At 41.8% G+C, this 22,800-nt stretch overlaps 1 protein-coding gene and 1 long non-coding RNA gene across 3 annotated transcripts in view; one reads left to right on the plus strand and one right to left on the minus strand.

The window, feature by feature from the left end:
- LOC114697508 overlaps positions 1-17,101 on the plus strand; it is a 48,728-nt gene extending 31,627 nt beyond the window's left edge. Inside the window, exons 1-3 of one of the 2 annotated variants that reach the window (XR_003735194.2) lie at positions 7,655-8,707; positions 13,897-14,035; positions 16,658-17,101. This is a non-coding gene — a long non-coding RNA (uncharacterized LOC114697508). Of the gene's footprint in view, positions 1-7,654; positions 8,708-13,896; positions 14,036-16,657 lie in introns of those variants that run through there. The other variant, XR_005091373.1, reaches the window with a different exon arrangement.
- Positions 4,329-9,720, minus strand: Actc1 (actin alpha cardiac muscle 1). The gene is made up of 7 exons (XM_028875762.1): positions 9,612-9,720; positions 8,829-8,986; positions 7,311-7,635; positions 6,537-6,698; positions 6,212-6,403; positions 5,178-5,359; positions 4,329-4,653 (listed from the first exon to the last, which is right to left on the minus strand). The coding sequence occupies exons 2-7, from the start codon at positions 8,955-8,957 to the stop codon at positions 4,510-4,512; spliced, it is 1,134 nt and encodes a 377-aa protein (XP_028731595.1). The 5' UTR covers positions 8,958-8,986; positions 9,612-9,720; the 3' UTR covers positions 4,329-4,509.
- Positions 17,102-22,800: the final 5,699 nt, after the last annotated feature.

Raw genomic sequence — 22,800 nt, forward strand, 5'->3', positions numbered from 1 at the left:
CTGATGAGTTTGTAGAAGGATCTTAATATACCATGCCCAAAATATGGAAGGAGTTTGTATTAGTCTATCAAGACTACTCCAACCAAATGCCCCAGGTTTGAGTGCTTTCAACAAAAACATTCCCCACAGTTCTGGAGGCTGGAAGCCCAAAATGAAGATGTGTGCATGGATGCTTTCTCTGGAGGCGTTCATTGTCTTGCAGATGGTTGCTTGCCTGCCGTGTGCTCCTTCTGTGTGCCTCTAGTGTCTCTTCCTCTTCTAATGAGTCCAACAATTCCATACTTAAGGTTATGACCTTGTTAAAGCTTAATTACCTGCATAGAAAACCTCTCCCAAACACAGTCACACTAGTGTAAGGATTCACTGCAGGAATGTGGGTCCAAAATTCAGATTTAGTATCTACGGGAGAAGTAAAGAGAATGCTAGGCATGGTGGGTCATGCCAGAACTCAAAAAACATAGGCAGGAGAGTCACAAGTTCAAGTCCAGCCTGGACTACCTAGAAAACATGTCTCATGTGAGAAATGATGAATGAATGAATGAATGAATGAATGAATGAATGAACAAAGTCCTGGGAATTTTTACTTAGGCCCTGAATTGTAAATCAGCCCCAGTGCTCTACATATTCTATTTCCTTCAGTAATTTTTCTTTTCCCTAATTCTATTGTCTTGAATATTTACAAACGTATCTACAGTAATACCTATTTCTCAGTTCATAAAAGTTTAAAAAAAGTATTTGAATGTATGAAAAAGTACTAACAATAGTTTTTTCATTATAATCTGAGAAAAATATAAATAATACAAGGTTTCATACTTAGCATTTTAATGAAATACATTACTATGAACATATCAATTATTTTACTCACATGAAGGTGGCTTTTGAAAAACATGATTGATTTAGTGCCTTTCTTAAAGCACAGTTTTTGAAAGATTCATCTGTCCTAGTATCTGACATCAAATTTTCAAGCATAGAAGAGAATACCAAAATGCAATGTGAATCTATGTGCTTTCCACTTTGGATACAAATGTCAGACAATAATTCCTAAAGCTTTTACTTTTAAATAGAAATAATATATATCTTATATCTACTCATAAATAGAAATACCAGGAGATTATATCCCAGTAAATTGTGTAACATTAAACTATTAATACAATATTTAGATATGAAATTTATAATATGTATGCACTCCACCTAAGAGATAAAGGAAACAAAGAAAGTGTCTATATAATATTCCATATGCATGGCTCAAATATGTCTTCTTGTGATGCCTGGATTTCGAAGCAACCCATTTGTGCTACAAGATACTGCTGAGGGGAAAAATCTAAAATAACATTTATACTTTATCTAAAGAAAAGGCCACCAAATCAGATTACTATTTCTGCATTATTGTAGAAGAGACCTTCTTCTTATTCTAAATATAGAACTCCAAGAGAGCTCCTTAAGCGCAGAAAACATGATCAGATTCAACTTTCTGTCTTCTGACCCTGTTGCTGAACCTGGCCCAGAGTCAAGGATCAAGAGATACTTTTAAAATTGATGGACATAAAGACACAATGGTGACCTTGAATGGTAATGACAGCAGCAGTCTACTAAAGATATCTGATGAGCCTGAAGTGCTCCAGGTTTTGAACCCAGATGTCCTAAAGGGCAGAGAATGATAGAATGGGGATACCCATGATAAACTGTGACTAAAGTTAGAAAATATGCTTTTAGAAGCACTGTCACATTAGATATCAGAACATCTGAGTTCTGTCTTAAGTATTCCACAGACAAGCTGTGTAGTACTGTACCAGGTGCTTAATTTCTGCATCTTGATTCTCTCAATAGATGAAGTTTAATTAAGCCCATCAAACACTCTGTGAGATCCAACAGTTCATGCACAAGATAATTTGAAAATGAACAAATTTCAAGATTCTGCAATCACGTTGAAACCTACTTTTCACAATTAGATTTCCTAAAATTCTCCAGCTCTTGTCAGGCTGCTTTGTTTGGCCCCTTAGCTTCCTTCCCACCCCCTCCTCCTGAGACTTCCTCCCTGCTTTTCTTACCCAATCCTAGTTCCTTTTGTGTTTTTTTTTTTTTAAGATTTATTCATTTTTTATTTTTTGTCCATTGGTGTTTTGCCTGCATGTATGTCTGTGTGGAGGTGCCAGATCCCCTGGAGCTGGAGTTACAGACAGTTGTGAGTTGCCATATAGGTGCTGGGAATTAAACTAGGTCCTCTGGAAGAGCAGCCAGTGCTCCTAACCACTGAGCAATCTTTTCAAACTCTACCTAATTCTAATTCTTAAACAGACATGTGTCCATCAGTTGAAGCCCCCAGGTCATACATGTTTGGAGTTTGCATGTAGATGAGTCTTTCAAGGGCAGAACAAAACTGTTCCTGGTAGATGCTTTTCCCAGCATGCTTTGTGGTTTCTTAACTTCTTGTTGCCTCTGACCTTCACACCTTCATTTTAATCACCCCAATACCCTAAGATGACCATGTGTCCGCAAGTTTGTCCTGTAAATCTGTCACCAAGTGGACAAAACTGTCTGCCCTTTCTCCTTGTTTTGAACATGCTGATATTCAACGTCCTAAATTTGTTTAGGGAAAGTCTTAAAATTTCTGCTTGTGATTCCTTTTCACCTGAGATTTGTGTGTGTGTGTGATCCTAGGCATATAGCTATGTAAAGTAGGTATACAAATCATTGATAAATCACAAGGGAATTTATTTTAAAATAGTTCTTTGGCATATATATGTATATATATTTACCATTTATTAAAGATGAAAGTAACTTTGCATACTGACAAGATGTTTGTACTTATTTATTTTCACATGAAGAATTAAATCTTGACTGAGTATTTGATACTTTAGGACAGAGATTATCTTCAATATTTTCCGGAAGTGATCTATATTTTGGTTTTTGTAACTATCAGTTCTGACAATGCCATTTTTCATAAATAAATAATGCAAAAATGGCAGAAGGACAATGAGGGCCATCTCAGAAATTGCTGGAAATTCTGTTCTAATCCCAGGCCAAAATTCCTTCCTTTAATAATTTTTAAAAATAAAACTCATCAGCAACTCAGACTGCAACTTTAAAAAATCAAACATTTTAACATAATACAGTCCAATGATATAGTACCTTGATGCTTACATGCTCAGGACAGGAAAAATATTAAAGTCCATTTTCAGAAATTATACTATTATGTTTGGATAAGAATAGGAAACCTTGTGCACACAATAAAAACACTGTATTCATAGTGTACAACAGTCTTGAATCTGAGCTGTTTCAGGCAGTGTTTGTTGGTGTTCCATGGTGCAACGTCATGCACAATATGAAATACACACATTGTGTACTTAGAACCAACGTTGCAATGAAGTCATTTGATGCAACATAGGCAATAGCTGTCACAAACACCTTGGATTCATTTTATATTTTATTTGGAATTCACTAGGTCATTGTGTATTCATAAGCCTTTTACTGTTACTCCTCCCCCCCTTTTTTTTTTACAACTTTCACATAACCTGGGTTCAAGAGACTGAGAGATGGTGGGTATATGCAATAAGACAAAGCAACACCTGGCAAGTAGACCTTCCCATGTCTTCAATATCCTTCAAAAACACATCTGAAGGCTGGAGAGCTATCTCAGCAGTTAATATCCTTACTGTCTTCTATAGAGCACCCTTCGATTCCCAGCACCCACAGAGTGGCTCACAGCCATTGGTAACTCCAGTTCTAGTAGATCTATGCCCTCTTCTTACCTCTGTGGGCTCCAGGCTTGCACATGGTGCACAGGTATACAGGCAGGCAAAATGCTCATACACACAAAATAAAATAAATAAAACTAAAACAAGCAAGCAAGCAAATAAACAAACAAAAAACCCCAGACAATTGAGGAAGGCAATAAAACAAGAGGAAAGGCAAATTTAAACTTTGACCCTCTTATTACCAATATGTCTGTTTTCTATTAAGTTATAAAAATATGCAAGATGTGCTAAAATAATTTGCAATACCAAATATAGCAACCAATTGTAGATAGTTGTGTTGTCCATTTTCTCTTCTTACTTCTATAGAACTAAACCTAACAACTAAGCCATGGAACTAATCTTTCTTTCTAAGATTCAAAATCTATTCATGATTCTATCCCAAAGGATGAAATCAAAATGTAGTGCTGTAACTCCTGTCTCAATGCCATATGAATTTATCGGGCAAACTTGGCATTGCATTAATAAGGTAATGCTCAGGGTACCCAAACAAACACCTTCCCCATTCCAGGCCTCGGGTACCAGACACATTTCCCATCCTGGGACTACTCCCACAAGAAAGAAGACAGGCTTCTGTAGGTTGCAAGTCCTGGTCTGATTTATTTATAAAGCAATAAATATTTGAAGCACAAACAAACTGCATGTGTGTAAACAAACTGTACAATGACTGAGGAGAGATGGAGGAGGGGGGCTCAGAGGATTCCAAGAAGCACAATACTATCATCCTGAATATAAGGGAGACTAAGAGAGAGACAACTTAGAAGCACTTGCGATGGACAATGGATGGACCTGCTTCATCATACTCTTGCTTGCTGATCCACATTTGTTGGAAGGTGGACAGAGAGGCCAGGATGGAGCCCCCAATCCAGACAGAGTATTTACGCTCAGGGGGAGCAATAATCTGCAGAGAGAAAACAAAACCATTAGTGTGTTCTGAAGTTCCCAACAATGGAGCAGGCAATAGGTTTGGAACACTCACAGAAAATGCATCACAGAATAACTGACAATAAATAATGTGGGAGATGTTATACCATAAGGCAATGTAGCCAATTAAGTTTTGCAAATTTCCCTGTATTTCATTATCTCTCTACTTCTTTACACTAGACAAGAATATGGCAAAAGTCTAAATGCATGAAGGGTAATTCAAAACCTAGGGCCTTTTAAATGTAGAGGTGAGTTTAGTTATTACTCTCCCCCGCACTGTGTTTCAAATATTTACTTATATTCACTATTTAGAAGTAGTCCTAAAGGTTCATATCTTGTGGGGGAAGTGCTAGAAAAAAAAATCAGGAATAGTGTTAGCACTAAGTAGAAAACTTCCATAAAAGAGAGGAAGCTAAGATATAGGAGAAGGAGGCTGGGAAGGAAGTTTGGCTTAGAACACAAAGATCTGCCTTTGCCCTCCCACTCACAAACTTTCTCTACCTTAATCTTCATGGTGCTGGGAGCCAGCGCAGTGATTTCCTTTTGCATACGATCAGCAATACCGGGGTACATGGTGGTGCCTCCAGATAGGACATTGTTGGCATACAGGTCCTTGCGGATATCGATGTCACACTTCATGATGCTATTGTAAGTGGTTTCATGGATGCCAGCAGATTCCATCCCTAGGAACAAGTTCTTTTTAAAGTACTCACAACACATTCAGGCAAGGATGGAGGGGAGGGGACAGAATTCTGCTGTGTTGGTGAGCTGCCACTGTTCATATCTAAAACATATGCTCCCCCATAACACACTGCTGGGAACAGGTGGAACATAGGTCTCTAAAATGTGCTAATAGATAATTCAGTATAGACTGCCAAGAGATAGACAAATGTGTTCAGTGCCTGTTTGGAGTGAACACATCCTGCAGCTATCGGGAGTGTGGAGATATTTTACAGAAAGAATCGCATGTGTTTAAGTGAAAATTAACCTATTTTATTTTGTGTTGAGATGAATCTCTGTAGCCCAGGCTAACCTTGAACTCAAGGCAATACTTCTGCCTCAGTTTCTGAGCACTGAGATTGCAGATGTGAGCTACCACGCCTGGCTTATAATTTTAATTTATGGACTAAAATCAGATTCCAGCTTCTTCTGGAAACAAGTGTGTAGGAAAGGTATTTGGTGACACCAAGTGTCCAGTTACCATAATGAATAGAGTTATGGTTGGGTTTAATGGTGCATAACTGAAAGTCTAGTCTATCACTAACGGAACTTACTGGAATACATTGGCTCTCTTGAGTAATCAGGCATGCGCTATCAGGGACTGATCAGTCTCATCCCCTACTGTGAGGTAAATTTGGTGTAACATTCTCAGTCATTTTCACTGGAGCAGCTATCAGGAGGAAAGACTGAGCAGGGTGAGACACCAGACTTTGATTCAAGAACCCTGCCATCCTTCCAATTTAAATGGATATTACTCTGGGAGACTCAAGAATTTCTAGAGAACCTGAACTTCAACATCAGAACCCATCCCTTACCAATGAAAGAGGGCTGGAAGAGTGTCTCTGGACAGCGGAAACGCTCGTTGCCAATGGTGATGACCTGGCCATCGGGCAGTTCATAGCTCTTCTCCAGAGAGGAGGAAGAGGCAGCTGTAGCCATCTCATTCTCAAAGTCCAGGGCAACATAACACAGCTTTTCCTTAATGTCACGGACAATCTCCCGTTCAGCTGCAGAGATAAAGGACTTCATAGTCAAGCTCTGAAGAAAGTATCAGTTGTGGGGAAGGAGGTGAATCCATCAAGGAAGCAAAAACCAACAGGCGGATGCTGTGACAGGTAAGACACACACACACACACTCACCAGTGGTGACAAAGGAGTACCCGCGCTCAGTGAGGATCTTCATGAGGTAGTCGGTGAGATCCCGACCAGCTAGATCCAGACGCATGATGGCATGGGGTAAGGCGTAACCCTCATAGATGGGGACGTTGTGAGTTACACCATCACCAGAGTCCAGAACAATGCCTGTTAGAAAAGATAGATGAGAACGGGATAAAGCACTGAAGATGTTTCAGCCATAGTAAAACCTGCTTCTGTTTAGGTACCAGAAACAAGTCTAGGCATTACTCCACATAAAATCAGATTCCCTAGGGCAAAGGATAAAAATGATCCATAATGGATGGATACTAACTCCGAAGGCAGCGCAGCTTGTCTGACTAAATGCTGTAGTAGAAACATTTCCTGAGGACACTTTCAAATGGCCAGCCCTCTTATCAGCTGTTAGCATGTTATGTAAGCATCTTGGGGCCAACCTTACTTAAAATGTGTCTCTCTGTTTTGATTCAGACTCTGTAGGGGAATGTGTGTCCTTGAATACGTCTGCCCAGGGGCTATGAATGCTGCATATTACATATCTTAAATAAGGGAAAGATCTAACTCCATGTTATCAGATCTTATAATAAATAGTCTCTGAAACTAACCTCAGGGAATTATTGTCACCTCTTCCTCGAAGCACAGATACTGAGAGGGTCAGAGAGGGGACCCTATCCTTTGTCAGGTGAGAATTTGGGTTCACTGTGAAGTCAGTGAGTTCTGGGCATATGATTAACTGGTTACTACTCCCTAGTCCACACAAACCTGTGGTTCTTCCAGAAGCGTACAGAGACAGCACTGCTTGGATGGCCACATACATGGCAGGGACATTGAAGGTCTCAAACATGATCTGGGTCATCTTCTCACGGTTGGCCTTGGGGTTCAGTGGGGCTTCAGTGAGCAGGGTCGGGTGCTCCTCAGGAGCCACACGGAGCTCATTGTAGAATGTATGGTGCCAGATCTTCTCCATGTCATCCCAGTTGGTGATAATGCCATGTTCAATGGGGTACTTCAGAGTCAGGATACCTCGCTTGCTCTGAGCTTCATCACCTACATAGGAGTCCTTCTGCCCCATACCCACCATGACGCCCTGCAAAAAAGAAAAAAAATGAGAACATCATGTTCTCGCCAAGACAGGAATATAGTCCAGGCCTTGTTAATGAACATCCAATTCCCAAGGTGATGAATAGCTGTAAAATAGAAGAAATGATAACAGTAGAATTTGAAAGTTGGACATGGTGGTTCATGCCTATAATCGTAGCACTCAAAAGGCTGAAACAGGCCATAACTTTAAGTTCAGCCTGGCCTGTAGAGCAAGTACCAGGCAAGCCTAGGCTCTAGTGTGGGACCCCACCTCCAAGAGTTAAGATACAATCCTAAATTCAATGATTCATTTAGAATAAATGTTTTACTTTATCTCCACATGAGGAAGAGTATCTCTATTAATTAGATTATAACTCTGGAGGGGAGAATAAAGGGATTTCACTGAAGAAACAGAGTCTTATCTTGTTTTTGAAATAGCATGATGACTTAATTAAATTCCTCAGCTTATCACTGATGTCACCTAAGAAATAGATGACTATCTTTTAGAACAACTGAATTAATGATGTCATTACAGCTTCTAGTGCCCTTAAGAAAAGATTTTGACACTCATCAGATCCAGTGTACATGGGCTGACAGGCCACTATCACTCAGATGAAAAGTCAAACCACTCAGAGGATCCTGGAGTGCCCTTCAACTGGCCAAGCCCGAGGACTCCCAGCTCTGCTCCCTGGCAGCCTGTCTGGCCAGGCATGCGACAAACCCAGAGAGCATGACATTTCTTTTAATAAACAAGGTGGCACTTGCTGCCTTGGTCACAGCTGACTTCTAAAAATGCAGCACCCAGGATTGAGGTCTGTTACAGCTTTGGGGAGTCCTGTACACTGGGCTGTGAACAAGAGAAAAGAATGTAGATTGGGTGCTGGTTAATTCCAAGTAGTTACATTTCTAGTGGTTAGCCGTATTATCTGAACTAAATTGAACGGACAGAGGGCAGAGGGCAAAGAAAAAAATCCATGTTTCAGAGACAGAGAAGACACTGCAGTTGAAAATCCAGAGACCCGGAATGAGAAGCTGGTGGCCTTTCCTAGGAGAGAGCTGCACTGGACTTCTTGGTGTTGGTAGGTTGGCAGGGGTTGCTTAAAGTGGCTTGGATTGATTGCTGGACTGGGGGAATGACAAAGGAGTATGGCCGGGACTATGCTAGATGGGAATCAGGCTGTGAGGGGCAAAGAGTGTTACCTGGTGGCGTGGGCGACCCACGATGGAAGGGAAGACAGCCCTAGGGGCATCATCACCCGCGAAGCCGGCCTTCACCAGCCCTGAGCCATTGTCGCACACCAAAGCGGTGGTCTCCTCGTCGTCACACATGATGGCACAGCTTCTGTGGAATCTGTGGGCTAAGGACAGGAAAGGGGCCCACAGTGAGTGCCTGTAGAGCTGGCCTCGTCCTCCTTTAGAGAGGAAGGTGGCAGGGCACAGTGGGGTTATTGGAGTGTAGAGAGTGGGGAGACAACTGGAATCTCCCTTGTACTCAAGACATAAACAACAACAAAAAAAAAGGACTGGAAGAAGCTGAGAGACTGCCAGTGTGGCTGAGAGAAGGCAGAGGAACCCACCCACACCCCCATGGACAAGAGGCTCACGCTCCACTCTGGTTGCAAGGAGCCATGGCCCTAACCACCCGGGAGTTCCAACTCCTTAGTGGCCAATAGACTGATTCCAGCCCTTTCAGCTCTCCACCTTTTCATCAACAGAAAGCCTATTCTCCCTCCCTATCCAAACCCCAGGAGGGGGATAAAAGTTCTAGAGATCAGTGACCCACAAAAGCTCCGGTGGTAAGATGGAGTGAGCTCTTTTTGTGTTATAGAGGGGATTGATAGGCCCAAGACAAAACAAGTAAAAAACGACACCAAAAAGTTTGCTTTAAAAAAAAAAAAAAGTGTATGGGATCCAGGAGAGCACAAAGGCACAGTGCGGACTAGGTCCTGAAGTGAGCAAGGGCAGAGCAAAGCTGGGACTCACCGTGCGAGGGGCAGCTGGTTTCCGCTGGGCTGGCACTGGCAGCAGGCACTGGGTGTCAGTCGCCTGGAGCGCGGCTTTATAGCACGCTGATAGACAGGGTCAGTTGGAGCAGCCGGGGGCAGGGGTGGGGGGCCCCTGATCTGCCACCTTGCCTTATTTGGTCGCTTTAGCACCATCTAGGACCGCTGAGGCCATTCTTGGAGCCAAGGGCAGGGGAGAGGATCAGCCGGGGGGCTCCCAGACCATGTAAGGAAGGGGAGGGGGCAGCCAGAGCAATGGCCAAATTGGGAGCTAGGGAGGGGCAGGCCGGCAAGGGGTTGGGGGCAGGAGAAGACAAAGTGACTCCAATGAGCCCCTTCCTCCGCGCTAGGGTGGGGGAGCTCTCTGGTAGCTGTGTGGGTTTATTACTCTTTAGCCCCGCCAGACTAAGGGACCTAAGTCACGCCAGCCAGAAGGCTTGGCAGGCTGCCCTTGGAGAAGGGTCCTGACAGCTGGCTGGGACTGCAGGGAGAGACAGCAGCTTCTCATCTTCCAGTACTAGGAGACAGAGGAGCAGAGTCTGGGCAGTCTTGTAGACACAAAGAGCAACTTTTAAGTACCTGGATGCAAAGGGGGCACCTGGGTAGGGCATCTTATGGTCTCATTTAGCCTGAACTGGGCCTAAGCTCACCGAAATGGGAAAGCCAGTCTTGGACCCACCCCAGGCATGGTCCTGAGCTGCCAGGGAAAGGCTGAGGATTGCCTGAGGGTCTGTCCAAGTCCAGCCCTAAGGTTAAGTAACCCTTGTCCACTCTGTAGGGGTTTTGCTCAAACTCAAACTTCGCATTTAGGGAAGAAAGGGGCCCTCTGCTTCCAGAGTAAATGGAGGCACCGATCCCAAAACATAACACAGCCACTTGCTAACAGGTAGATGGGCATCTTTAAATGGGGCCAGGGGGAATGGGGAGTGGGGTGGGGTGGGGGTGGAAGTTCTTCATTCCAAGTAAAGGCACATCTTAAAAAGCAAATGCTTTTGTGGGGACGATCATAGCCACTTGGGGTATGAGGGTTTACCAGCCCTCCTATTCAAAGCGCTGACTGAGGACAAAAACAGCATCTTCATAACTTGGATGAGTTAAAAATGCAGCGTCCCAGTCCCACCCCAGAACTGGATTCACTGTACAGCCCAAGACTAGCATGTACAGTAAAGTGTGAGAAGAATTGCTACAAATGAGTGTCATCCCCTTCATGGAGAACAGACTTTGAAGGACCTGTGCATTTTTCAGAAAGAAAAAGAAAGAGCCTGAAATGAGGAGGGGGGTGTAGGAGATAGAAGGACACAGGTCACTAGCTTGCCCTGGGGTGCCCTGTATTCTTGGTTCTCGACTAGTGCCTGGACTTTTAATGCGTGTGCTTTTCCTTCAGTTCACACCAGTTAAAAATAGCAAACTGGGCACCGGCCTCTCTGTCTAGAGTGGGCTTGGACTGATATGCTGAGGAGGACTGCTGATTAGATACTTCTGGGGCTGGGGAATGCTGGGTCCTCCCCTCAGAGCTTCCCAACCATGTTTGGGATGGTCTGGGGATGAAACTGCTGGGCAGCTGGGCCATGGAGACAGGGGAGAGGCCTGCCGGGCTGAGATCAAGCCCTGCTGTACCATCGGCACTTTGCAGTGAGAATGTCCATTGACAGGATGCAAAGAGCAGAGAACAGGAGAACCAGAAGGAGTGATAGGCTTCAAATCCTGCCTCCATCACTTAACTACATACTGCACATTTGGTCTTAGGCAAGCCAACAAATTCTTTGAGACGCCATTCCCATCCACCGCCCCGAACGGGGCACAATAACTCAGTTCTCACAGGGTTTATCAAGGATTGTCCCAGTAAGAGGCAAGCAATGTAAGTCATACACAAGACAAACCAAACTTGAGCCATTACCACTCAATAATGATAGTTTTAGAGACAGCAGCAGCTTTCTGCTTTGAAAAATTGGGTCACTGCCATTCATCCCTCGATTCAGTAATGTTCCATCCTTGTGAGACAAAATTCAGTGATAAATAATCCACAGCAGGACTCATCCTCAGTGGCAACTGTGGAAGTCAGAGAGACTTACAGTACATGCTGGGAGAAGAGGTGGTCTCACTCTGTCATTAGAAATGGGGGCAGGGGACTTCTGACATTCCAACTTCTACCTCCCAAGTGCTGCGATTCCAGGCATGGGCCAACAATCACCTCTGGCTTACTTGTTTCTAGAGTAGAATGGATCTGAACTTCATGAACTTGTAGGAGAGAGTTGCTGCTTGACAGTGGCTGATGAGAGATTCCTGTGGTCACTGCATGTGTGCTGAAGTTCTCCAGAACTGGGAACAGTGATATTTCATCTGATACTTTGCAATGCTATTAGGGCCACTCACTCTAAGACTGTGAGTCCTAGTGAAGTATGGGTAAATTTGTTGAGCACCAGTTTGGGGAGGCAATACCATCCTTAAGACACTTTAGAACTATGTTTTGCAGTCCATTCAACACATTTTAATTTTTGAATATTACTTATTCATTACTATTAGTGCCTCTAGGTAGCAGGAGCAAATTGGTGCCACAGTATGTGAAGCAGGCTAGAGGACTGCTCTGTGGCGTTGGTTCACCATTTCCACCTTCATGTGGATTCCAGGGCTTGATCTCAGGTCTTGTACAGTGTACACTTTATCTGCTGAGAATTCTCACCAGGCCTCCATTAGTCCTTTAACACTTAAAGGAAAATGTATTTTCATGTCTGTTATATAAAATGTCATATACATTACAGTAAAAAAAAAAAAAAAGGAATACTTTTTCTTACAGGTTTATAGTGAAAACATTCAAAACCTTTTCTTCTAACTTTTTGAAATATGCTGTACATTGTCTATAGTTACCCTACTGTGCAACAACACACAAGGACTTCTTGCTAACTGTAACTTAGTGCTAATGAACCTTTCCCATCCCTGCCCAGAATCTACTCTCTCTAGCCTCTAGTAACTACCGTTTGCTATCAACATCTATGAGATCATCTTCTGCAGATCTCACAGGAGTTAGAACATGGGGGCTTGTCTTTCACTTGTATTTCATGTAATATAATAATCTAGATCTAGTTCCATCTATGTTGTTGTGAATTTCCTTTTACACACACACACACACACACACACACACACACACACACACACACGATATTTTCTTTATTCACCAGTTGCTGGACACTTATTGTTTGCATTTCTTGGCTCTTGTGAATATTATTGTAATAAGCACTGCTATGCAAACATCTCTTTGAGATACAGACATTGTTGTTACTGGAAATAGATCCCCTGGGGAGGGGGCACCACATCATGTAATAGTTGTAATTGAAAGTTTTTGAGGCACCCAAAACTGTTTCCCTTCATGGCTACACTAACACACATTCCATCCAACAGTGGGCCAGAGTCTGCTTTCCTCAACATCTTTTGGCTTTTTGATGATAACTCATTCCAAATGGGGTGAATGGATAGCTCATTGTGGTTTTGATTTGCATTTCCCTAATTAGTGACACTGTTTCCCTATTTGCTTATGCCTGCTGACTATTAGCTATTTATGAATGTTTTCTTCTGAGAAATATCTATTTGAATCTATTGCAATTTCAAATTACTTTTGTTCTATTTATTTATTTGCTTTATTTAAATTGGTCATTGGGTTCTTTTTGTTCCTCATATACATGTTAATCCTTTGGCAGACAGAGTTGCAAATATTTCCTCCCATTCTATACATCTTTTTCCTGAGAATTGCTTCATTTGCTGTGCAGATACCTTTTAGTTTATAATTCTACTTGTCTGTTTTTTTTTCTTTTATTTCCCATGGTTTTTTCAGTCTTATCCTTAAAGATTTATAGCATTAAATATTTACTACTGTATCACTGCTTGTTTCCACATTTTAGAAACACTAAACTCTGTTTTACATCTTTTAAAATGTAAGTTAATTAAGTTGATAAGAATCTTTAGTTTTTCATTTAACACAAATTTTCAGTGATTTATTTAATTTGGAAACTGAGATAGTGAGTGTATAGTTCAATAGTGTTAAGTACATCCACATTATTATGCTGTCAGTCTTCTAATTTTATGTTCATGATTATTGTAACTAAGATGATTTTAAAATCCAGGAACAGCCACTTCCCAAAGTTTGAGAGAGTCCTAGTCCTCAGAATCTGGGACTCTCACCTGAAGTCACAAAGATGAACAAATAGTAGAGACCAGCACGCAATGAGGCACCTGAGTGAGCCTGCTTCCTAACCACTTTCTCATGCCTTCAGGTCTCCCAGATTGCTGTTCTTCAAAGGGGGATGTTAGAATTGCCTACAGCTGGGCTGCCTAATAGAAGTCCAAGTTCTGGGATTCCACCCTTGAAGAGGAATGAATCTGTATTTAGTGAGACCTTACCCTATTGCCCAGGTGAGTTTCTCCTTTCCACAAATTGCCTGACTGTGTCTCCCCAGCCCACAGAGTTTTGCTGGGTGAAGCCCAAACTGTCACTATTGGCCAGAGTCCTGCTTGGCTGACCTTGAGCATCCCAGTGGAATAGCAAATCCAGGCGAGTCCCCAGGGCTGTGGAGGGCCAGCAAGGTCCTTCCTGGCGCAATAGGCTATGAGGGTGACGTGCAGAGCAAGCTAAAGGGACAGAAGGTGGGACAGTTCCCTGTGTCCTTGCCTGGGGGAAGCCTGTTTCATCCACCATCTGCTGGGATCTGAAAGGGAGCAGCCCAGCCTCCTCCCCTGCACTGGGGGATTAGCAGTCACTTATCTCAGCTGTTCCTCCATTTGGAGGTGTTGTAGTATTTACAGAGAAGACAGAAACAGACCAAGCCACACTTAATTCCTCCCCACAAGCTGCTCTACCCCTCCAGTCCCTCCCGCATTCCATGTGCCTTTGAGGAGCCTGGGAGAGGCTCTCTCTCCAGACCACAGCAGGGTAAGGGGCCAGCCTTCCTAAACATTTTTTATGTTATCTCCTTACACATTTGTTCATCCTCATGCCCTCTGGCAGGGGCTCAGTTTCAATTTTCATTAAAAAAAGAAAGTGATGTGACTGGGAGAGATGTAGTCGCCCACACATCCTGGTGCTCAGGCATGGCTAATCTTTACGGCTTACTGCTTGTTTTTCATGCAACCATCAAAGAGATTAACCTATCTGGGAGAGTATTTTGACCCCCAAATTGATTCTGTTCTTGGCAGATTCCAAGATTCCAGAAGGAATCCCTGCTTTCTGACATAATAAGACCAATTGTAACAAGCCATTTAAAAAGATTCAGAAAGGCAGACAAGACCAGGAGGAAGGGGAGGTGGGTACTGATAGAAATCCTGCTAGATTCTGGAGTCATGTGGGCTTAATTATCTAAGGATGCATTTTCATTGGCCTACACCATGGTAGAAGGCAGGGAAATCAGAAAAGAGTTCTGCATAGCCTTTTTAATTCCTTAAAAGGAGTGTGTCCTTCAAGCATCAAGTGCTCACCCTTGTAGGTTCCTTCTTGGAAGGTGTCCTTCTTAGCTCAGATTTGGCTTGCTCCACATATTAGCAAGTAAATCTATTTATGGAGTCTTGGTTTTTCAAGTGTTACCTGAAGCAAGCCTACTTTTCTTGGATAGCCCAAACATGGTAATGTCCAAGCCTTTAAGCTTCACTGACTGTCTGCTTACAGAAGCTGTCATGGCCATGTATAGCGGGTGAGTTTCCATTCATCTGCATGATGTGAAACTCCTCTGTTCCCTGTCAAAGAAGAGACACACATCAAACGCAAGAGAGTGGTATACCAATTAGGCAAATCATGGTTGTTTATTGAGCACTTCTTAGGGACTAACTCTGTTTTGAGACTTTCTTCTGTGTGTGGTCAACTGGGTTAAGTTGTAGATGAAGCTCAACAGACTGCCAGCTGCAAGGTTCATTCCTCAGGCCTGTTTTTCCTTCCTTCCTTCCTTCCTTCCTTCCTTCAATAGAGAACTTCTCTTTCTATTTTGAGGAAATAGTTTTTTAATTAAAATTTTCTATTTGAGCCATTGTGTGTGTGGCATCTGCACATGAGTGCCAACTATGGTGTAAATGTAGAAGTCAGGAACAATTTGTGGGCGTCAGTTCCCTCATTGCATCATCTGGATTCTGGGAATCAAAGTCAAGTTGTAAGGCTTGGTGGCAAGCACTCTCCCCATTAATTCATCTTGATGGCACATAGACCTCTTGCTTTTTAAAAAAAAATATGATATCACTAGTGTATATTGAGGGACTGAGTAAGAATAGGTCATTCCCTCTGTTGTAAAGACATTGCTATGATGACCACCTCAGGGACATGATCTTCTCTACAAGCTACTTAGGAGAGTTTCCTGTCCAATTCTAATACTAAGAATCATAGCACTCAGCAAACAAAAAAGCTTGTTTTGAGTCTACGGTTCCTGAAACAACATATGTGGTCCAGCTGTTAACACAAACCAAGACGGCTGTGGTCTGTTGTACAAAACCATCCCTGGTGTTCCGTTTTCTTTCTCTTCCACTTTTTACTTTACTGTATTCTCATCTATTTTTGGAATCTACTATAGAACATTTTGTGGGACAAAAAGAAGAAATAGATGGGAGAGAAAAGAATGACTTTATGGATATGATGACGAGAATACTTGAAATTGGAAATAGGCTGTTCATTTCACAAGTCATCACTAATCTGATTATGAGTTACAAATGCATACGATCCTCTTCCATCACAATAAAAGTATATATAACTTAATGAAAAGGCCCACTGCCCATATACCATAATATGTTTTCTTTTCCTCTTTTAACATTCAATTGCACAATATAATGGGTTGTGTTGTGACATTTTCATACATGGTTGGTTTTCCTCTTGATATGGTAAGTATAAAACTGCTGATCTAAATTAACCTTCCTCCCATTATAGAAATATTTGCTTATTGCAGTGGATTAGGAAACATTAAAAAGTACAAAATAAAATGATGCCTCTGGGAGAACTTCTCTAGAATGAAACTAAGTGTGACATAAAAGACATTTGGCCTTGCCTTTTGTATCTCCTTACAGCTGCTGGGCTGAAGAAAGAAAAGCAGCCTCCTAGCCTAGTAGTTTGGAGAATGCCCACTTGTTCTTCAAAGAGAGATGTGCAATGCCAAGAATTTGCATGAAAAGCATTTCTTGCTCCTGCAGTTACAATCTAAATGATCTCTAGCTAACAGCTGAAACCAAAGAATGCTGAAATGGGAGCAGCGTCTGACTTTGGGATTATCTCATTCACATCTCCTTTATATATTTTAGTTCAGCTGTTGAACTCTCTCAAAATGGCAGTCTGAAAACAATGAACTATTACAGACAAAACTAAGCTATATGTGTATACTTCATAAGGCTTTGTCTTCCTATGAGGAATCAGAAAGCTGCTATTTTACAGCTATTGGGGAATCTGTGTTTCTAAACTCCTGGTTAAGAATTTAAATAACATTTATTTTTATTTCTCTCTCTCTTTTTTTAACCTTACAGATCTTTCATATATATTACATTTTTGTTGTTGTTTGTTTGTTTCAAGACAAGATCTCACTATGTAGTTCTTGCTAGCCTGGAACTCACTATGTAAACCAGGCTGACTTTGAATTCCCAGGGATCTGCGGCTTCTGTCTCCCAGGTGCTGGGATCAAAGGTGTGCCACTATACCCAGGACTTTTACTTATATATTATGGCTTCTGGTTTTATGACTTTTATGGGACTCCTGATTGGGCAAGCAAGTGGGTCTCTGATCTGTCTGCAAATTAACCCTTATTCTGACTAAATGTGAAAAGTCAACATTTAGATCTGCCTGCTCTCTTCTCTCTCTCTCTCTCTCTCTCTCTCTCTCTCTCTCTCTCTCTCTCTCTCTCTCTCTCTCCTCTCATGGAACATTCACATGCAAACATGAAAGAATCATTTGTGGTGAAAGTGTTGTTGGTTCTGCTTCCTATATTCCATCATGATGTAACAAGGGAAACCCACGTATTCAAAACACCTGATTCAGCCACAGTCATGTAGAAAAGTTCCAAACAACCTTAAGAGTGGCCTTGAATGAACAGATGTTTCTTTCCAGAGATACCTGTTTATTAGGAGAGTCTTAATAATATTTTACAATCACCAGCCTGGGCCTGAATTAAATACAACATCATGTGGCATGCCAGGAAAGCAAAGTACCCTATGGTCAGAGCATGTGCTGTTTCTAAGAAAGTATTTTTTATCCTCTTGGTCACTCTGAATATTATTTAAATTCTCAACATCAACCATGAAGATGTCTAAATCTCAGTAGCGAGATTTAAATAAATGTTTTCAAGTGTTTTCTCTGGTGGACTCAAGGATCAATAAAACTCCATGTCCCACGTCTTTCATTTTGTCAAATAATTTAGCAAAATGTTTCAAATAAATAGACTTTATTTTTTTACATCTATTTGGTGTGTGTGTGTGTGTGTATGTGTGTGTGTGTGTGTGTGTGTGTGTGTGTGTGTGTATTCATGTACTGCTGTTCATGTGTGGTGATCAAAGGTTAAGTTGCACAAATTAGCTGTCTCCTTCTACCACATGGGTTCTAGGAATCCAACTCAGGTTATGAGGCTTTGGCAGCAAATGTCTTTACCCAGAGTCATGTTGCCTGGCTAAAAGATGGATAAACACTTTCATTTTAAAAAACATTCTCAGTACACTCAAAATACTGAAGTTTATCATGCAAATGCAAATATATGAACAAGAGTAAAAATCCAATTCTTTGGCTAAGTGATGCCCCTTTGAAATCCAGATGCGGTTTATGCAGTCTATTGATTTGATTGATTCTCACCACATGGCATGTCTAGACACAGTATTGCACCAGCTACTGAAGGGGTGCTTGAATGGATGAGACAGAGCATGAGCACAAGGAAAATGTTTCACACAGATAGTATTGAACACAAGTGTGTGCCACGTGTATAAAAGAAGAATTAAGCAAAGGGTAGAAGGCTGGAAGACGGAAGAGAGTCTTTCTCATTAGAGTACTTGGGAAGGCTTCAAAGTCTATGCAATTTGAATTACGCTTCTAAGGGCTGGTTGAGTAACAGGTCCTTCCCAATACTAACCCACGTCAATTTGATATAATTTTCCATGTATGTTAGAGGAAAGGACAAGAGTGCTAATGACAGAAGCTTCAAAGACAAAACACTAGGAGAAAGAATTACTGAGTAAGCTTTATCATGTTATACTATGTTTATGAAAACATTTTCTGTCATAATCATTTTTTTATTTAAAGAACACTAGTTTCTATAATCAAACCCCCAAGATAAGACCGTACATATTCAGTACAGTGCATTACTCATGTACAAATGGAAAAAATTAAATTTAACATTTCAAGACCAAGATAGCTGTTAATTTATCTACAATGTCAACTCAACATGATAAACTGGAGTAGTTGTATCCAAAGTTGACAACACAGCTAACGTTTCCAAAAATTCAAATTATATATGTATACACACATATTTATATGAAAAACAATAATATCAGTGTGTTATGCATCATCATTGAAGCAACAACTTTCCCAAAGTCTGTGGTCATCTGAACAAAATTGTAGAGATAGTCACTGCATTTTAGTTTTTTTTTTTTTTTTTTAAGCCCAGAAAACAGCACAGTTCTGGTACTGCTGTGGTACCAGGCACCATTTTTTAAAAACTCACTTTAAAGGGCTGGAGAAATGGCTCAGTGGTTGGGAGCACTGGCTGCACTTCCAGAAGACCCGGGTTCAATTCCCAGCAACCATATGTCAGTTCACAACAGTCAGTAACTCCAGTTCCAGGGGATCTAACACCTTCACACAGACATACACACAGGCAAAACACCAATGCACATAAAAGGAAAAATAGCTTTCAATCATCATCTGGAAAGGAAATGTTCTCAGGTGTGTACGTGTGCCCACAACTATGTTTATACACACAGATGTATAGTATCTATACTGCCCTGTATCTACATTGGAGGCCACAATTAAAAAGCACCATTTGAGATCTGATTCCACATCTCCAGCAGAGGGCCCACAAGATGATGTGACAGCTCAGTAAGGAGATGTACTTAGGACCTTTCACGAGTAGTGTGGTGCTGTGATCACTTTTTTAATGGACACTGGCTAAAATCTGTTATTTTTTTAATCCCTTAAAACAAAAGTCCGAGACCACTAGACTCATACAAAGACCTTCAAGTGAAGGTGAACAAGACTCAGCTCTTCTGGCTGTTAACTAAATCTGCCCCCATTGACTCATGAGAGCTCAAGGAAGGAAGTGGGTGTCAAGCACTGCTGAGGAGTTTTGGACCAGAGTCAAAATGCAGCATCATGAACAAAGCAGAAGTGTATATGTTACTGTGTCTTAAAGTGATTTGCTTTTTCAACAGACACCGGTTGACCTGTGAGACCACATCCCATTCTCTGAGACAACAGCACTGAGGTTCCATGTAGAGTTCAACCTAAGTGCTATTGATAGCTACAAAAAGTGGCCCTCACAAATGGAAAGTGTGTAAGTGTGTGCTCGTGTATGCATTCATATGTGTGTGTGTGTGGTGTTTTAGATAAATTTTTCATAAATTTAAAAGCCAAACTATACCTGACAGAAAGTTCTTCCCCACTAACCTGAGTCATCTGTTGTGGTTGACTGAAAATTTCCAGGGAGACTTCAGTGCCTTTAGTCCATAGAAACCTTTGCTGGTGGTTGCCTCTACACTCCAACACACATGGGGTTGGTATGGCGGGAGAAGGGAGAAATTACTGTATTTTCATTTTATACTTAGGCATCATTTGAATACATTTGCAACAGCGTGTTTTTGTTTTGTGAACTTAAGAAAGGAAAGCAGTCTGACTTAGGCTCCTCTTGCCGAATGTCAGACATTATTTTTGTCTTGTTTACCCAATGCAAATCCTGCACAATAACCTCCATGTACTTGAAGAAGCACATCACAACTCTGAGTGTTGATTTGGATCTTTCCCACTAGTGTGGTTATTTTTAAACCTGTCTTCAACTTTCCTCTGTAATCTAACTCTGCTTCAGTTCTTCATGTGCAATAAAATGTCTTCTAGTCAAATTGCTTGAATGTTGTATTTCTGGTCAACGGAAAACTACATCAGTTGGAGGATCGAGCCTATCTAGACACTCCCACACAAAACTGCAGAGGTGGTTGCATTTCTGGTGCTGCTTTGGAAATTCGTTCCAGAATGTTCTGGTTTGGAAAAGTGACTCTTTTGATGTGCCACAGTGTAGGTGACAGATATAGATATTGGGCTGAACTAGGATATGTAGGTGACTTTCTCTATCCTACTAGCCAGCTCCCAAATAACCACAGAGAGACTTATTATTAATTATAAATGATTGGCCGATAGCTTAGCCTTGTTACTAACTAGCTCTTACAACTTAAATAACCCATATTTCCTATTTGTGCTCTACCATATGGCAGTACCTTTTTTTCAGCATTGCATATTCATCTCCTGCTTCCTCTGTGTCTGGCTGGCCACTCAGTCCTTCATTCCACACTCTCTTTTTGTTCACAACTCCTGCCTAACCACCACCTGCTTAGCTATTAGCCATCTTCCTCTTTATTAAACCAATAAGAACAACAAATATTCACAGTGGACAAAAAGATTGTTCCATAGCAAAGATTATTCTAACTGAAACATGATTTATATGAATTATTTGTTGATATTAACAAGGTACCTGTTATCTAAATGTTTCTCTTTAGGGTTGAGTATAGATCAAAGGTCCGATCCCAGCACAGATGGAGCATCCTAGTCCTCCCAGGCCCCTGTCTCACAGTGGTGGACATCAGTGAACAAACACAGGGAGGAATGAAGAAGGTGGACTGCATAGGAACTTTGGGGCTTAGGAAACAACATACCAGTGAGTTCTGGGATTGCCTCACACCTTCTGAACTAACAACAGGTACAGACAAAATCAGCTTTAAGAGAAATCTGTTCTCCTGATAAAAAGACAAAGAACAGGGTGACCCAATAGTGGAAAGCCATTTAGCAAAGGAATGGGAAAACTATGTCCCCAACCATTGCTTCAGTCAAGATGGGTGTGGGCTACTCTCATTTCCTATCTGGAGCCATTAGGTTTTGGTGCTCAGATATCTCTGCCTGACCCTGTGGCAGGGGTATTTAATCAGATGCTGATCTTCTCTTAAGGCTGGGGGTGGGTGGGGATGGCAATGTTATTCTTCTCCCACAGATAAGTGTCAATAACCTCCAAATTGACTCTTCATCACCACCTACCATCCACAAGATGAGGCTGGGCAAATTGTAGTCAGCACTCCATGTATGGTGTCAACAGGGTCCAAAGGGGTGCTGAACTTCTACCAACAATGAGACCCAACAGGAAACAAAGCCAGGCACATTCTTGTCTCCCTACTACCCTCACTCAGCTTTAGAAAGCAAAACAAGAGCTTGACATGCAGAACCTAGCTGACCCTCTACTTTCTTCCTCTCTGGTTTCAACAGCAGTAGGGAGCTGATCTCATGTCCTCACCCAGAAGCAGCAGAGCTGTATAGGTCACCCTTCTGCTTTCTGCCTCTCTGTGGACAATGGAACCCATCAGGGAACTAACTTTCATCCCCTTTTGAAGAAAATGGGGTGGCAGGAGTCAGGGCTTAACTTTCCTCAGGAAGGTGTCAGTGAGGTCAAGGGGACCTGGACTTCCTCCCACCCATCCTCTGCAATGAGATAGTGTGGCTAGGGACTTTGTTCTTGCCAGGATAGAGTCAGAAATCTAAACATGTACACTGACCCAGCTATCTGTAACTCAACTGAAGGATTTGCTGCTAATAAAAGAAAGGTGTCATGATACAATGTCATAATTGTCAGGATATAATTTTAAAAACTCAGCATAGGACTGGGGATATAGCTCTGTGGTAGAGTGTGTTTTGTACTATGAATAAGGCCCTGAATTCAGCCCCTAGCACTATAAGAAAAAATAAAATATAAAGAGAAAAGACAAACAATAGGCAAGCACCATCAATACAAATCTGATGCTGGAATTATCAAACAAGAATTTTTTTTATTAAGAAATTTTTAAAATTAATTTTACATACCAATCAAAGATCCTCCTCTTTCCTCCTCCCGACCCTCCAGCCTCACATCCCAATGCACCTCCTTCCCTCCTGCAAGAAGGCATGGAGAGGCACATTTAGTAGAGCCAGGTCTAAGCCCTCCCCCTGC

Source organism: Peromyscus leucopus, chromosome 4 (assembly GCF_004664715.2).
Source record: "Peromyscus leucopus breed LL Stock chromosome 4, UCI_PerLeu_2.1, whole genome shotgun sequence".
Taxonomy (NCBI): domain Eukaryota; kingdom Metazoa; phylum Chordata; class Mammalia; order Rodentia; family Cricetidae; genus Peromyscus; species Peromyscus leucopus.